The sequence below is a fragment of the Desmodus rotundus genome, chromosome 7, assembly GCF_022682495.2.
Source record: "Desmodus rotundus isolate HL8 chromosome 7, HLdesRot8A.1, whole genome shotgun sequence".
Classification (NCBI taxonomy): domain Eukaryota; kingdom Metazoa; phylum Chordata; class Mammalia; order Chiroptera; family Phyllostomidae; genus Desmodus; species Desmodus rotundus.
The window spans coordinates 52,718,036-52,736,114 of NC_071393.1; the positions used below are offsets into that span (position 1 = coordinate 52,718,036).

Consider the following 18,079-nt stretch of genomic DNA (forward strand, 5'->3'; position numbering starts at 1 on the left):
CATCTCCACCCCTCCTACCAGTCTGGGTGAATGTTTCTTCTTTAACTCCTTGGTTGTTGGACTTCCATTCAGTTTGATTTTCTGACAGTTCCGGTTATTTTTTGTTTTTTAACTTGTTGTTGTCCTTCTTTTGGTTGTGTGAGGAGGCAAAGTGTATCTACCTATGCCTCCATCTTGGCCAGAAGTCTCAGTGTTGTAATATTTACAAAACATTTTGTTTCACTAAGAAGCAAAGCCTGGACTCAAATAAAGTTCTGTCTGACTAAAGTCTTTGCACTTGAAGAAGTCATTCTTTAACTTTCCTGCTCAAGGTCAGCCTTGCTTTATAATATATTTTCCAGCTTTAAAATTTCATTTTATTGCAATTTAACTAAAACTTTTTGAGGATACATTAAAGACTCCCTTCTATGTTCCTGCTATGGTAGAATTAACTCAGCTCTCAAGAATATTTACATTCTTTGGGGCTTTTGCTGGCCCTCGTCTTCAACTTGGAACTTTTACCATAGTAAAGTAAATGAACCATCTTAGAATCTCTTTTTAAAATTTATTTATTTATTTATTTATTTATTTATTTATTTATTTATTTATAGAGTGTGGAGAAGGGAGCGAGAAAGAGAGGGAGAAAGTGTTGATCAGTTACCTCTAGTACATGCCCTGACCTGGGGCTGAACCCGCAACCCAGGCATGTGCCCTGACTGGGAATCGAATCCAAAAACTTTTGCTTTGAGGATGATGCCCAACCAACTGAGCCAGACTGGTCAGGGCCCTCCTCGAATCTCTTAATTTGAGTGTGACATCTGTTTCCTACTAGAATCCTGACTGATAGGAAGTACTATATTTTGCCATGTATAATATGCTCCCATGTACAATGTGCACCCAGGTTTTTGGCCAAACTTACAAGGAAAAAACTTTCATTTTAATTTTTTATTATTTTTTTATGTTGTTGCCAATTTTATACATATTTTATTTATTTTTAATTATATTTTATAGATTATGCTATTACAGTTTTCCTGATTTTTCCCTCTTTGCTCCCCTCCCCACTCCCTCAGGCAATCCTCCCACCCTTTTCATGTCCATGAGTCATGCGTGTAAATTCTTTGGCTATTCCTTTTCCTATACTGTACTTCACATCCCCATGGCTATTCTGTAACTACCTATTTGTACTCCTGAATCCCCTTACCCCTCACCCACTCTCCCACAGGACCTCTCCCGTCTCTTTGAAACTAGAAAAGCCAATGTTTGTGCTGCCTGTCACCTATCAGACCCAATAAGCAGAGACAGGGATTGAATGTTTATGGGCGCTTTAATCAGATGGCAGGCAATCTGAGACGCCAGCAGGTTTGTACCCTAACAGACCATCCTACATTTCCTTTCAAGCCATCCTTTTTATAACAGAGAACAAAGTGTAGTGAAGGGGTTGGAATTCAGGGAAAATTAGATTTAAAAAAAACTGCAGCATTCTCACCCTAGGTGGTCAGCTCTGCTCCAGGTGGTCGTCTGTCTCTTCCTTGATCACAATGGCTCCCAATACCACCTTGATTGCTTATGGTCTCTTGTGGAACACAATGGTCAATCACTGTGGTCTCCTGGAGTCAGGGTGAGCCATATCTGCAGTTCCTGAAACAATATTTTTTCACATGCTTTAACTACTAGGCTTATTAACTATTACCTTAAACTAAAGTTTTCCAACTCTTGAGTCCCCCATCATCTTTATCTTTAACCTTTGGCATTTTAATTATGATGTGATATGGAATGGACCTCTTTGCATTCATCTTGTTTGGGACTCTCTGTGCTTCCAGGACTTGCATGTCTATCTCCTTCACTAAATTAGGGAAGTTTTCTTTGACTATTTTTTCAAGTATATTTCCAATTTCTTGCTCTTTTCTTCTCCTGGCACCCCTCTGAAGTGAATGTTGGATTGCTTAAAGTTATCTCACAAGCTACTTACACTATCCTTGATTTTTTGGATTCTGTCCTCTTGTTGTTCTGATTGGTTGTTTTTTGCTTCCTTGTGTTCCAAATCATTGATCTGATTCTCATCTTCATCTACTCTACTGTTTTTTCCCTGTAAATTGTTCTTTATTTCAATTAGTGTATTCTTTGTTTCTGATTGGATCTTTTTAATGCTGTTGAGGTCCTCACTAAGTTCCCTGAGCATCCTTATAAACAGTGTTTTGAAATTCACATCTGATAGACTGCTTATCTCCATTTTGTTTAGTTATTTTTCTGGAGATTTGATCTGTCCTTTCATTTGGGCCATGTTTCTTTGTCTCCTCATTTTGGCAGCTTCCCTGTGTTTGCTTCTATGTATTAGGTAGACCTGCTTTGACTCTGTGTTTTGGTAGTGTGGCCTAAGGTAGTAGGTGTCCTGTAGGGTCCAATGGCCCAGCCTCCCCTATTACCCAAGCTGTGTATTCAAGATGCACCCTTTGTGTGGGCTGAGTACACCCTCCCCTTGTAGTTGAGCCTTGGTTGCTGTTGGCAGATCAATGGAAGGGATTTACCCAGGCCAGTCAGCTGCAAGGATTGGCTTTGACCACTTCCCACCACCTTCCACCCTCCATGGAGGATCATCTGTGCAGGAGCAGGACGGTGGTGTCCCCACATGGTCTGTAGATATCCAGTGGGTGCGCTGGCCCTGAGGTTTCCCGGGTGGTGCAGGCCAAGGTCAACCCCACCTGTGTTTTGCCCAGGGCCAACCTGCCTAAGTTATAAGGCAATCTGAGATGGCCATTTCTTGAGCTGGGCTTGGAGATTTCCAGGCAAAGCCAAGCTGTGAATCTAGGTTGCTAGTTCCTGGCTTGGGGCTCACTGAGGCCAGCTGCTGCTTGTTTGATAGGATTTAGGAAGTTGTGAAGCAGGAGACATTCATATGGAAAAATAGTTTGGGTAGGCCCATAAGTTGGGTGGGGCAGAGTCTCTGTGGATCTCCAAGGACAGTCAAAGGTCAAACAGTGTTAGCCAGGTTGATGGAATCTTAGATATGGCACCAATCTGCTGTCTCTGTGGGAGAAGGACCCAGAAAAAGGACACTGGCCTCTGCTCACCTTGATGCCAGATACCTCAGCCTCATCCCTGCACACCACTGGTGCCCCTCACGCCACCTTTCCAGTGCCAGAGCCCAGAGGGAGTGAGTCTGAATAGGTGAGTCCATGTGTGGGTTCTTTAAGAGGAACTGCTTGGGGCTCCAGAAGGTTCTTCCACTGACTCAATCCTCTCTGGTTTTTGCAGCTAAAAGGTATGGAGACTTATCTTCCTGGCACTGGAACCCTGGGCTGTGGGGCTTGTTGTAAGGCTGGGACTCCTTGCTCCCAAGATATCTCTCCCGGATACTTATCCACCACACACGGATGTGGGACCAGTCCTTTCTGTATCTGAATCTCTCCTAACAGTCTGGATGGATGTGGTTTCTTTAATTCTGTAGTTGTCAGACTTCCATTCAACTCGATTTTGTTGGTTATGGGCGATGATTATTTTATATTTTGGTTGTAATTTAGTTGTGGTTGTGTGAAGACGCGAACCATGTCTGCCTCTGCTGCCATCTTGAGCAGAAGTCTTGTTTTAATTTTTTAATTCAAGGTTTCATTTATTTATATTTAGAAAGAAAACCGATTATTGTATTCAGGGTCTAATTTTGCTTATGGCTATTGTTATTGCTTTCTAAAGGTACACTTTTAACTCATAGGCATAAATAAAAGAATTAAAAACATTTATGTTGATATGGAATTAGTACTACTCATATATAAAGCACATACTCTTTTTTCCCTCAAAAATTTCAACAAATAAGTGTGCATTATACACAGCAAAATGCAGTAGGTTACTCAACTGCTTGAACTCAGGTAGCGAATGGCTAGCTGAGTCATCTGCCCTTCCATTACGTAGAGTCACTGCTGCCCAGCACAGGGATTACTGTCATTTCCCAGACCTCCTAGGTTCAAGACAAGCCATGTGACTGAATGTGGGCAGAGATGTTCTTTCCAACAGGTCTGGACCACAGAAACATCTCAACTCAATTTTGGTGCTCTCTATGTCCATGTTCCTAGTAGTATGTGAGGCTCTAGGGCAGACAGTCTTAATAATTTTGTGCTATGAATGCCTGAATCCCTTCTCAGAGTATTTTTTAAATAATTTTTTTATTTTGGAATGAATTTAGAGAAGTTGTAAAGATAGTGTCTTAGCCCCTTTGGGCTGCTATAACAAAATATCATAGGCTGGGTAGTTTATAAACAACAAATTTGTGTCTCACGGTTCTGGAGGTTGAGAAGTCTAAGATCAAGGTACGGGCAGGTTGGGCATCTGGTGAGGGCCCACTTCCTCCTAGACAGTTGTCTTCTTACTGAAACGGTACATGAAAGGGTGAAGGATTTCTCCAGGGCCTCTTTTATAAGGACACTAATCCCAATCATGGGAAGCACTGATCACATCCCAAAGAACCCACCCTCTAATTCCATCACCTTAGAGGTTAGGACTTCAACGCATGACTGTCAGGAGACACATTCAGACCATTGCAATAGTAGAAAGAATTTCTATATACTACCTACTCTGTTTCAGCTTCCTCTAATGTTATCATCTTACATTACCGTGGCACATTTGCTGAAACCAAAATTGGTATGTTACTATTAACTAAACTCCAGACTTTATTCAGATTTCATCCATTTTTCCATTAGCCACCTTTTCCTATTCCAGGTTTTGTCCAGCATCCCACGTCGTGTCTCGTTGTTATGTCTCCCCAGTCTCCTTTGGTCCGTGACCGTGTTTCAGTCTTTCTTGTTTTTATTTTTTCCATGACTTTGACAGGTACTGTTCAGATACTATGTGGAATTCCAGAATAATGTTTTAAATGTATAAAATAGGATGATAAAGAAAACAAATCATATTGAAATATAGGTATTCGAATTTTAAAAATTGTGATACAAAAAATATGTTTTTTATTAACACATTAAATAGCTAGATCTAGTGATGGGTCTAGTAATTATCTTAATTTTGAAATAGTGATGAATATAAACATAATTTGGAGATTCTGTAACCACTGTAGTATATGACATGAAAATGTGTGTGATTTCTCTTGGTGGCAAAGTTCTGGGAACTGCTGTGGTTTGTTGCCTAAGTAAATCCTAGAGAAAATAAAGATGTAAATTTTTTTCTCATCCAAGTTTACAGATTCTCTGAATCTGTTGCCTCTATAACTGCCCTAAAAAGGATATCAGAACCAAAGATGGGAGGAAGGAGCTCTGGTCCTGCATTATCTCCGAATATCTGCACATAGCAGTGACTCCACGCTCAAACCATCCCCCACTGTCAAATATGGTACTATAATGAGGGGGGTTTCAAAGTATTTCTCCACTGAATGTAGTGTCTAAACCCTGCTTTGAACCCACTGCTAAACTGGAGAACTTTGTGTTTGTGGGCACTCTTGGGCCAGCTGGGGCTGAGCAACAGGACGAAAGAGACAGACAGAAGGGGGTGCCCAGGGCCGTTGGCTGAGCCTCCATGGGGGATTTCTAAGCCCTTTGCTCTGGGAGTTAGAAGGGTTCTCTGATTCTGAATGTTTCCTTTCTTGGGACTCCTATGGCAGAGCTTGAGGCCACTTCATAGGCTTCCTAGAGCTTAACCCCATTAGTCTTTTCAGGAAAAATTGTCCTCACCCAGGTACTCTTAGATCTTAAACAAAAAGAAAAATTACTCCTAGAAAGATTAAAGCAGTAGGGTAAAGCAGATTTTCCAAACAAGGCTTGGGTTTTGTAAACATTACTCATTCTCCTTTATGCAAACATGTAGATAGCTTTTCAGAAAAGAATGCAATGACCTTTTGGAGTACCTTTCTTACAGACTCTGTGCGTCAGATCCTAAGAGGTGCGCTCTCCTGCCCCAGCATATCGGCACCTTCCCCTGCCTCCTCCGTTGACTCCCAGGCTCATTACCTTTGTCTTTGTGTCTCCTGAACTCCAGGAGCTGTTCTCGTGCCTCCATCCTTGTTTCCTGAGCCCGTTCCTTCTACCGCTCACTCCTTCTACCTTTGTGCCTTTCTAAATAAACTTTCTTTTACAAAAAGGGCACTTCATTCCTTTTTCTTTAAATTGAGATATAATTCACATACCATAAAATTCACTCTTTTAAAGTGTACAGTTCAGTAGTTTTTAGTATATTCACCGTCTGCAACCATCATCAGTATCTAATTCCAGAACATTTTCTCTCACCCTGTAAGGGAACATATAGCCATTAACAGTCACTCCCTTTTCCTCCCACACCCCAAACCCTGGTAATCACTGTCTACTTTTAGAGATGTTTGCGTGTGAAGGGAGCATTTTCCATTTGTTTTTCTGATCTTTCTCTTTAACACACACATCAATTAATATCTGTCATTTCAATAAATGGTGTAAGGAAAATGGTGCAGGACAACTACATTCAAAAGAATAAAACTGAACCACCATCTTACACCACACAAAAATAACTGAAAATGGATGAAAGGCTTGAAGTAAGACATGAAACCATAAAATTCCTAGAAGAAAACAGGTGTTAAGCTCCTTGACATCATTCTTGGCTTTTTTTTTTTTTTTTGATTTGACACCAAAAGCAAGGGAAACGAAAACAAAAATAAATAAATGGGGCTATATCAATCTAAAAACCTTCTGCGCAACAAAGAAAACAATCAACAATGAGAAGGCAACCTACTGAAAGGGAGAAAATATTTGCAAATCATGTATCTGATAAGGGTCCCAAATGTATAAAGAATGCACACAGCTCATAACAAAAAGCCCCAAATAATTCCATTAAAAGATAAGCAGCAGATCTGAATAGACATTTTCCCAAAGAAGACATACAGATGACCAACAAGAACAGAGAAGACGCTCAACATCACTAATCATCAGGGAAATGCTAAGCAAAATCATAATGAGATATAACCTCACACCTGGTAGAATGGTTATTAAAAAAAGTGTTGGCAAAGATGTACAGAAAAGGGAACAGTTGGGCACTGTTTGTGGGAATGTAAATTGGTGCAGCCACTGTGGAACACAGTATGGAGATTCCTTTAAAAATTAATAATAGAACTATCATATGATCAAGCAATTCTACTTCTGTGCACTGTGAGTGGAGGGAGTATCCAAAAATGATTAGAAGTTGCTAAGTTTTTGTTTTTGGAGTTAATCAATTTTTCTGGAGACATCTTGAGTCATCAGCATTTCTTTGCACACCAGTACTGTAAAATATAATTTAGCTTCCAAAATAGAGAAAAAGTGGAAGTGAAAAAGCTTCACACACAAAAGAAAAAGGAGTGAAAAAAACCCCAGAGAAACAGTAGAATGTCTTATTTGGGGAAAGTGCATTTTTTATTCTGAAGGGAGAAATTCTTTGTTAGAAATGTGCACGAGATAGGGACAGGAGGAGCTGGGTGACCTGATCCAAATGCCTTTATCTGAAGGTGCACTTACAAGAAGGCTGAGTCTGGGCAGACTGCAGCAGTGGAGGGAAGCAAGAATGGGATTTTTAAAGAAAACTCGAGGGGGCATCGGGGAATAAGGGAAAGGTTAGTTTCTTGTTCTTCTGGACTGAGATTATTTTATTTCAAAAAATTGTTTGAAAGATTTGAGTTCTTGTTACTTTTCTGTACAGCCTGAATCCTCATGTGAAATTATGGAACATGACAAAAGATGAGAGAAAATATATCTAAATAGAGCTTGGTTTCCTTTATCCTAAAACATTTTACATCTGGGCTTAGTGAGTTGGAGAATCTTAAATTTAAACCCTTCTGACCACTTACAAGTGTGATATTTCAGGCACTATCCCATATTCCCTCCAGGTTTTATGTATTGTGCCTTCACTGCAGCTCTGTGATGGAAGAATAAGGTCATCGAATCATCAATAACAAAATGTAACGTAGAAATAATTTAATATATGTGCTGCTGTTGTTCTAGGAATGGAGCAAAATTAAACTGTCTTCTACATCTCTCCCTTTAGGAACTCATATTAGAAATAAGCAAAAGGAAGTATGCTAGACCTTAGTTCAGTAATCTTTGGCTTTCAAATAGACTTCTTCCAAACAGAGTTACTGACATTGATCAAGTAACCTGCATGTGCCCTGGGGTCTGGGTGCTGTAGAGGTCCCGTCACTCCTCCTGGTCCTCGGGCACCGCTGGGTCCCCATTGGTGCTGATTCCAAGGTTTGAATCCCAGAGAAGTGGGAGCTCATTGTTTCTCTTAAGAGTAATTTTTATCTCTGGAACGTTTGCCTTTCCCCCCCCAATCTGCTGAGACATGACTTTTACTCTTTTGACCTAGATATGGTGTCTGTGTTGCTTGTTTGCGTATTGATTTATTTAAATAAAGTGCGTTTGGTTTTTTTTTTAACTCCTAAATTATGGGAGAGGATCAACAAGCAATGAGATTGACAAAATTATTTTGTTCATCTGATTTGGTTCATTAACTGAAGTCAATAACTTTCAATGTAACAACTTACTAGAAAAAAGTGTAGATTTTTATGTAATTTTAGGATAATCTGGGTCTTTCATGGCATTATCACTAAAATAGAAGCTTAAAGGACAAGAAAACTGATGTATCTAAGTACATTAAATTTAAAAACTTTTGCATGACAATACATCATAACTGAAAATTAAAAGGCAAATTAATTTAAAAATATATCTTTCTCATACCTAATAAAGGGATTTTATCATAAAGAGTTTTCAAAAGCAATAGTAAAAATATATATTCTTAGCCTACACTAAGAACAGAAGTAGGTAATTCACAAAAGAAAAAATACAAACATCAAATTAATGAACAAACAAAAGTTCAAAGTCATGGTTAAAACAATGAGATTGCATTTTAACTTTGTAAATAAATTATTCAATGATTTCTTTTTTTGTGTGCCTGCTATGTGGCAGGTAGTATGCTAGGTACAGAATGTAGAAAAATGGTGTGAGGGAAAATGGACACTTAATACAATGTTGATGGGAGTATACATTAGTACATTTCTAGAGAGTAATTTGGGAATGTGTATTTAAAACTTTTGACCTAATAATTGTACATCAAAAAACAATCAGGAATATTTCCAAAGATTTAACTAGTATGTTGTGCTTTACACTATTTTTTTTAAATAACAAACCAAAACATAATGTCAGTTTCAAACAATAAGGATTGGTTAAATGCATTGATACATCTAAGCTGATCAAATATTATACAGTTACTAAAATTCATGCTGAATAACAAAAATACACCTAATAGTAAGACATAATATAAAATATTATCTTGATTATGTCAATAAAAGTACTACATGAGACATATGCATGGGGAAATATTTAAAGGGATATGTACCAAAATATGAACGGTGTTTATCCCTATCTCTAAGTAGCGGATTATAAGTGATTCATTTTGTCAGAGCCTCGAATTGCACCTACAAATTGCGCAGTGTCAAAGAATGTGTCTTTGTTGATTGCTTTGTTTGATTGCTATTATAGGAGACAATGATGGCTTTTTACCCCACAGCCATTTCCCTTTCTCTCCTTCCTGGAAACTCCAATTTTATTCAGGTGCCCACGTTCTTCTAAGAAGCCTTATGGTTTGGGGAGGCTAGCCCCAGTCCTAGTCCTAGCAATAATTCCTGCTTGGATCAAAGGCTTAGACTCTAAACCAGCGATTTTCAACCTTTTTCATTTCATCGTACACATAGACTAGTTACTAAAATTCTGCAGTGCACCAAAAAAGATAATTTTTGCCAATCTGACAAAAAATGGGTATAATTTTAATTCATTCACACTGGACAGCTATTGTTCTGTTGGCTGTTGTCATTTTTTTATTTGACAATCTAAGGGAAAAGAGGTCAGTGCTCCTGACTAAATCGTCAAGTATTGCATGTTTTAAAAATTCTTGCAGCACACTGGTGTGCCTCTTGTGGCACACTGGTTGAAAATCGCTGCTCTAAGCTAATCTTAGTTATACAAGTCCCCTTTAAAGGCGGGTATGTGATCCAGTATTAGTCTGAAATATGAGAGGTCTACAGGAAAGACGGAAGGCTTCTAAGCAAATTTTTCCTACTTGTGGTTGTTATGTCCAGATGGGAAACCTAAAACTACCAAAGTCACCTTGGATCATGAATGGAACCAGACTTAGAATGAAGTGGTCACTGAAGATGGCAGAGTGGAGAGTTGGGAGGCATCTAGGTCTTTGATGGTACCTTTAAGCTACTGATTCTAGCATTCTCAGAGACTCCTTATTTCTTGACTTTTTTGTTGTGGGATAATAAATTTCCGTACTGCTCAAGTTTATTTGAATTGACACTTTTGTATCTTGCAGCAAAAAGCGTCCTGATGATATAGTACACGCTAGAAAAAGTGGAGTTCGGCAATCTTCCCGTAGAGAATTTTGTTGTAGCTTAACTTCCAGGAAGAAGGAGAGGAAAATTAGGACCCAAAGGTTGTCCAAACAGAACAGGGTCTCCTAGAATTTGAAGAACTGAGGAATTGATAAAAATATGTTTTGCTGATATCTTCTTTGATCAGAACATGATAAAAGGAATTAGAGTTTTATTCTCAATGTAATTAACTATTTCATATTTTTAAAGTTTTTCTTTTAGATAAAACTTAATTTTTGTTTGACAAAAATGTTCAAGGCAAATATAATTTTTGATTTCCAAAATTTAAAAGTAACTCACTAATTATTATTTAAAATTTTACTTTTCTAAATCTTCTAATACACTTGTTTTTGTTTTAAGATTTTATATTCATTTATTTTTAGAGAGAGGGGAAGGGAAGGAGAGAGGGAGAGAAACATTAATGTGTGGCTGCCCCCTGCGTGCCCCGAAATGGGAACCTGGCCCACAACCCAGGCATGCACCCTGATTGGGAATTGAACCTGCGACCCTTTCGTTCACAGGCCAGCACTCAGTCCACTGGGCTACACCAGTCAGGGCCCAATATATCTGCTTCTGAAGCACCCCATTGGGAAACTATTCCAAATTATAAAATTTTACTTTCATGTAGCTAAATCTTTGAAGTAATCACATTGTGATTCAACATAATTTGCTCATGAAATTTATATAGAAACAGGTAATTTTATAGAAATCTATCAAAACAAGATGAAAATTAATTATTTGGTTAAAAGGTTTAGGGGAGTGGTTCAACATTAATATCTTACTGATTCACTTCATTAGTAGAAAAATCAGTTATGTGAGCTTATCTTAACTTCTTTTCATTTGATATTCCTTAATTTCTATTGCTTTTTAAGCTGTTAGTATCCATTACTGATAATTCCTTTTTTATCATTCATGAAATACAGCTTGCGACCTTTGCTCAGAAAGGAAGGCTCAGGTATTAATGAACAACTTAATTATTTCAAGGTTGGGTTCTCTACTCATATGAGTTTTCAGCTATTGATTTTAACTACAGTAATTACTATATGTCTTTTTTGATCATTTTGTTGGCTACTCATTTTAAAACCTGTTTTTCATAACTAGTGATATTAAAGTTTAGCATTTGAAAATTTCAATGTTTCTGTGCAATGTTTCTGGACTTGGCTTAATTTTTGAAATTTAAAACCATTGGTTAATGATCAGAGGCCTCTGAGGTGGTCCTATATGACACTTCTTGACCTTCGTCCATAGAGACACACCTGCCCCTTCTATCAGTTGTACATTCATTAATTGTAGCTTCACTCTTCTCTCTCCACCTAGGAAGTGGAGCTTTATAGGCATTACCTGCAATCCACAAACAGATCATTAGGCAATATTAGCATTTTTTTTATAAACAACAAATTACTGGAACATTCCTCCTGTCACATCATCACACTGACATTGAATGATGCCTCATGACTCCCAGTGAAAAACATTACTATGTCTTACAATGCATTGGGAAACAAAAAAGAAAAGACAAAAAAAATGAAGTCATTCCCCTCATATTGCAGAATAACCCTTGTTGGGACAGTAACTTAACCTCTCTATGCCTCAGTTCTCCTTACATAGAAAATGAAAACTACAAATTCTCATGAAAGTATTTGTAAATTTAACGTTATTGTTTTGAGAGTTTCCATTCAATAAGATAGGACAATAGGCCTGGAAAAACAGGGAGAGAAGCACATATGGAGGGCCTAAAATCAGTGGCTGAGGAGCTGGATTTTACATATGGAGACTTGTGAAGATTTTTGAACAGGGTAGTAGTATAATCAATAGTTAGCTGTGTCTTAGGGGGAACACTGGCGGCAGTGTGTAAAATGGAGGAAAGAGATATGGAAGTAAGAAAAATTAAGAGAATATTGCAAATATCCAGAGGAGAGATCCTGAGGGTAATTGCTGTAGAAGGGCGTTGGAACATGACCGATTTAAGAAGTAAGAAGATAATCCATTACAGAAGCAATAAGATATGTTTACTAGACGGTGTGATGAGGGAGGGGCAGAATTTGAATAGGACTTTGAGGTTTTTGGCTTGAACATCTAAAGATGCCATTAATTGAATGGAAGCACAGGTTTGCGTGTATGTATAGGCAAAGTGGTCTGATGTTAAGGAATGGTTTTGCCTTGTTGTTTGAAGGGACTGTGGACACCCGTGGGGTGCAACAAAGCTGGACAATTAAAGTAGGTCTGGGACATTTCTTAGTATAAAGGAAAGTAATACTCTTGTAATGCCAACAGCTCATTTTTATAGTGCTCAACCACTCGTGCCCTAAACTCTCAGGTACTTATTACCTCGCCAGCAGTAAAGACTTGATTACAGCTCGATTGCTGACTGTGTGAATGCCCTCGATTCCCGCAACTACTCCGGCAAAACATTAATTGTGATTAATTATCCTGTAGCACAATACAAAGGTTAGATGATTTATTGTGGCTTCCGGAGGGCGCTTGCTTGGTTTTTCTCTGCAGCCGTCAGGCAGAGGGGACTGGACAGCTCCCAGTGCGGCGGCAAGCTCTTCCTGCGTCAGAGCGGGTCTGCCACTAGACACGCCCGAGCCTGAGTCCCGGCCTTCTGGCCCTCTGACCTGGGTGCGTTGACATTGGACACAGGGCCCCTCCTTCCTTCTCCAGGCTCACCGACCCCAGGCCATTGCGCCGGGAGGGGCGGGGCTGCCCCGAGGCCCCGCCCCGCCCGCTGCCGTCTGCTCCCTCCAGATCCCCTGTGTGGTGCGCGCTTGCGCTGGCCCTCGCCTTGGAGCAGCCATGATGGTGGGTGTTCTGTAGCAGCACCGAGCCCAGGGCGCGCGGTGGGGTGGTGGGCGCGGGGCGGGCATGGGGGCCCCCACCGGCCTGGCACTAATGTCTCCCTTTGTGTCTTCCTCACTCCATCCTCTCCCCGGGCGCCGGGCCCCGTCGATCCCGCAGGAAGGCCTGGACGACGGCCCCGACTTCCTCTCGGAGGAGGACCGAGGAGTAAGTTCTGCCTGCTAGCTTGCGAGATCCTCCCTCCCCCTCTTGGCCTTGGGGTGTGTTACGCGGGAGGGCCCTGGCAGCGCTGCACCCCTTCCCGCAGTCTTTCGGTTTCCTCACCGCACCGCACCCCGCCCTCCTGCAGGCCTTCCTCCTTCGGGACCCGGGGCTGCTCTTGTCCCCCACCCTAGCTCGAATCCCGGGGTGGAATTCCTCCCCTTCCCAGGCCGGGGTGCAGGTGGGGAAGTGGAATCTGGAGCCGGACCATGACCTTCTCCTTTTGCTACTTTGGGGGCTATGAACACCCATCCTCAGATTTTCCGGGCGGCACCCTCAATTTCCCCTGTGGATCTCAAACCCGCTCCCGCCCACCCTTCATTCTCTCTGTAATATAACAGTACAGGTTTGTTCTAAATGATTCTTTGCGAGAGATAGCAGTCACCGAATCTTAACTCTTCTCCAGTATCCTACCAGATTTTGCCAAGTGCTTATAGCCCACAGTATGTAGCCCACATTACTTTTCTTAATGTCCAAAATATATACCTTTTGCAGAGTTACCTTGGTGGTATTATTTTGAGGCGAATTGCATTCCACTTCAGAAAGGACTTTCAGGGCTCCGATTTCTCCCTCCCACTCTTTCCCCCCATTTGCCTTGGCTGGAGGGTGGTGATCTTTATAGTGCCTTGTACAAGTGAGCACTTGAAAAATACTGATACATGATAATTGCAGCTCAGCAAAGTTCCATGGTTCCCTCACATTTAACAGCCTGCCCTTTAGTTTTCCTTTTTGCTTTTACTTATTCATCTTAGGTAATGTGAGAGACACATCTGTTAGTCGATTTTTGGCAGATGATAAATATTCTTTCAGAATATTATTTTTTTAATAAGATATAAGGTAGTATTCACCAATGACCTTTATAAAGCTTTCAAATGGTAAGACAGATGCAGAGGGTGCTGCATACTTTTACTCGATAAATGATGAATTAATAAATTTCTCAGTTTACACAAAAGCATCATTTAAAATTTTTAGTTAGTGCAAAAACATCATATAGGATTTGTGGTTATTTCTAAAAGTTGTAGTTTCTGATTAATTTTAACATGTGTGTTTGTGTAAAAGTGTATATGTATCTTCTGGGATAAGACAGTAGACTTGCAAATTGTATTTTGAATTTTGAATATGGGAAGCCAGCAGAGTTCTTCAGTGAAAGAAAACTAATTGATTATAGCACAAACTGAGTTTTCTAAATATAAAACATATGACTTTTTCTTATTATTTTTTTAATCCTCAGCAGTGATATGTTTCATTGATTTTAGAGAGAGAGGGAAACATCGATGTGAAAGAGAAACATTAATTGGTTGCCTCCTGTATGTGCCCTGACTGGGATCAAACCCCTGCAATCTTTTGGTGTGCAGGAGGATGCTCCAGCTAACTGAGCCACCCAGCCAGGGCTGGCCTTTTCTTTTTTTAGATAACAACTGTGTCTTATTTTTGTGGTCTACCAGGAAACAGGATTTACTCCCTTGTAAAAATCTGACTAATGTTCAGTAAGAGTATTAACTTTTTGGTATTTATGTTGATGTAGAGTACTTTCCAGTGAACTTTGTGTTCCAGGCTTTATGCCTTTGGTAAGAATTACTTATGGAACTGGAACCATTTAAGTAATGTGTCCAAAAACGTTTTTCATGTATTACAAAATTAAAGGGAGAGGAGAACAAAGAACATGCCTGACTAAGAGGTTCTTGTAGAATCTTGTAGTTGAAAGTTTTAATGCGAAAATGGAAAACATTACCATATATTAGAAAGCATTTAGAAGACCGTGATGAATATGGATATATGTCCAGATCTTTCTTATTTTTGTCCTGTGGAACAGGGTGAATCATAATAATTCCAGCTGGGCACTGTTTAAGCATTTTTTCATTATATTGTCTCATCATCCTTGTGAAGATTTTAGTATTCCTGTTTTACAGATGAGAGATCTGAACCTCAAAGAAAGTAAGTCTCAGGTCACATGGCCAGTGTAGGAGTAGGAGAGGTGGACTTCAAACTTAAGTTTCTTTTTTTACTTTTTTAAGATTTTATTTATTTCTTTTTAGAGAGAGGGGAAGGGGAGTGAGAGAGAAACATCAGTGTGTGGTTGCCTCTCGAGTGCCCCCTACTGGGGGCCTGGCCACAACCCAGGCATGTGCCTTGACTGGGAATTGAACTTGTGACCCTTTGGTTCACAGGCCAGCACTCAATCGACTGAGCCACACCAGCCAAGCTCAAACCTATGTTTCTGACATCAGGGCCAGTTCATGTATTTCTCAAAGTGGCCTTGAAACACTTGCATCAGAATCTTGTTAGAAAAACAATTTGCTGGCTCTGTGCCCTAGTAAGTCAGTCTCTTGAAGGGGGAGGAGGACAGAAGACTACTTTTTAAACAAGAACCCAAGAAGATTCCATTGTGCACTGGAGTGCAAAGTTATCCTGCTATTTCCTCATTTCAGGAATAGAAATAGCTAGCCTTTTAAATTTCCTTGTATTGTGCTTGTTCTGATAGAAATAGATTGCCATAATGAGAACTTTTAGATATTGCACTTACAGTTTAGATTACCTTGGTCAGCCTTTTAACAGAGTCTTGATAGAGAAAAAGCATGAAGTGCACATTTGATATGAATTGCAGAGGGAACATGACAGATTCAAAAATAATATAAGCATTTCATACAGAGCAGCAAGTAAGCAGAATTAAAGTCAATATATTTAAATAAATTTTTAAGCAGCTTTAGATTTTCATCATGATACTTGAGATAGAAGAGAATCTACAATCTTAAGAAAATATTGTTTTGTGAGAAATTTAAAAGGCAGACTTTAAGAATACACAATATTGAAAATTATTGGCCACTTTTTAATCTCTTCAGCCATACCTACACATAATAGAGTTTTTTTCCCAAATAAATAAATATTATTTAGTGAACAAATGAGCCCTTTGAACTGGACACAGTTGCTCCGATGTGCTTCTTAAAGACTAGCGGTGGTGCTAGCGTGATGCCGTGATTCTCTTAGCATTGGATTTCAATTTAAATACATTGTTTCAGAATTTCTTCAGGTGGAGCAGCCACACCTCTCCTGGACTCCTAGCTGTGTTCCTCCCCCTGTATTCCTTATCTTCATAGTGTCATAATTTTCCAGTTGTGCAAGCAAAAACCTCAGAATCATGCCCTCCATCCCTGTATCAGAACATGTGCTGAGGCTCCCCAGAAATGTCATGTACCCTGTCTTTCATGTGCATGGCCCCAGTTAAGGTCCTTATCTGTCATTGGTCGGTGTCCAGTCTTACTACTTTCCAGTCCGGGCTTTGCAAATCATATAGCTCCACTAGCCAAAAGGACTTAATGGACCCAGTTCTTTTTGCAACAAGGTCTAAATTCCCTAGGCTAGAATTAAACACCATTCATAACCCTTTCAAGGCTGACTTCACTTCTCGGTATTTTCCCCAGACACACACTCTAGGCATACTCTAGTCTACTTGTCACTGCCCAAGCACCTCTTTCTGCACTTCATCCTCTGCTTTATGCATGTTTTCCAGTGTCGGGGAATGCTTTATTTTTTCCCTCACTCCTTTTTTCCATTTGAAATTTAACTTACCTTTCATGACTTGGCCTAGATGTTTGCATTTTCTTTTGTATCTGCACAGCATTTAGCTTGAACACATAGCACACTTATTAGTAGTTATATCAGATAAAAATGTGACATGGATTCTGTTGGCAGAGGAAAATTCTTGTCTTGTGACCATCACAGGGTGTGAGGGACTTAAGATAAAGTGCAGTAGGAGCACAAAAGAGAGGGTGCTTACCTTTGTTGGAGGCGGAATAGTGAAGATAAAATGATAACTACACACTGATAAAACATTTACTGCATGCCAGGGACCTCCCATGTATTATTCTCATCCCTGCGAAGTAGCTGCTACTATTATTCCTACTTAGGAAAGGAAAACTGGGGTAGCAGAGATTAGCTTGCCCAAGATCCCATAGCCAGTACAAACTGGATCAAATTCAGGCATTCCAACTCTGAAGTCTTGGGCTCTTAAGCACTATGCTATAACCTAAAGGAACGAAACCTTGAATGTTTGATCAGGAATTCTGTGGCTTCTCGGGGTAGAGGAATGCTTGCCTGCCGAGAGGATAGCATGTGTAGATAATTTGGTCCTACCTGGAGCACTTGTTCTTACTGGAAGTAGGGTAAATATGAATACTATATAGAGTATTAAGTGCATAATGGTAAAGGCTCCAGGCAGTGGAGACCTTCTGAAGTATTTTAACCTGGAAATAGTTATGCCCAGGTGAAATTAGCATTGTAAATTATTCTGATGTTGGGGGTGGATTGATTCTTGCTTTTAGAAAGCAGAGAAACCAGTCAGTAGGTATTGCAGCAGTCCAGATGAGCTAGAACTAAGGCAGTGGAAGAAGGGATGGAGGGGACATAGCAAAGAGATATTTAGGAGGTAGAATTGACAGGGCATAATGACTGAATAATGCAGGGACTAGGCATAGGAGAAGGAGAAAATGAGGGATGTAGAAGAGCAGAGTTAGAAGGTAGATAATAAGTTTGGTTTCAGATATGTTGACTTTCAAGTAGGTGTGAGGCATCTAATCTCTTCCCTGCTAAACTAGAATGTCAGGTCTGTAAGGGTGATGATTGTGTCTTTTCATTGCTCTATCCCTAGCACTTAGGATAGTGGCTGGCACATTGAAGGCATTC

At 39.9% G+C, this 18,079-nt stretch overlaps 1 protein-coding gene across 1 annotated transcript in view; it reads left to right on the top strand.

Moving 5' to 3' along the window:
- Positions 1–12,906: 12,906 nt before the first annotated feature.
- Positions 12,907–18,079, top strand: part of SNX6 (sorting nexin 6) — a 63,390-nt gene continuing 58,217 nt past the window's right edge. The window contains exons 1-2 of the mRNA XM_053928354.2: positions 12,907–13,141; positions 13,298–13,345. Coding sequence (XP_053784329.1) covers positions 13,136–13,141; positions 13,298–13,345 — 54 coding nt within the window. The 5' untranslated portion in view covers positions 12,907–13,135. The remainder of the gene's footprint in view (positions 13,142–13,297; positions 13,346–18,079) is intronic.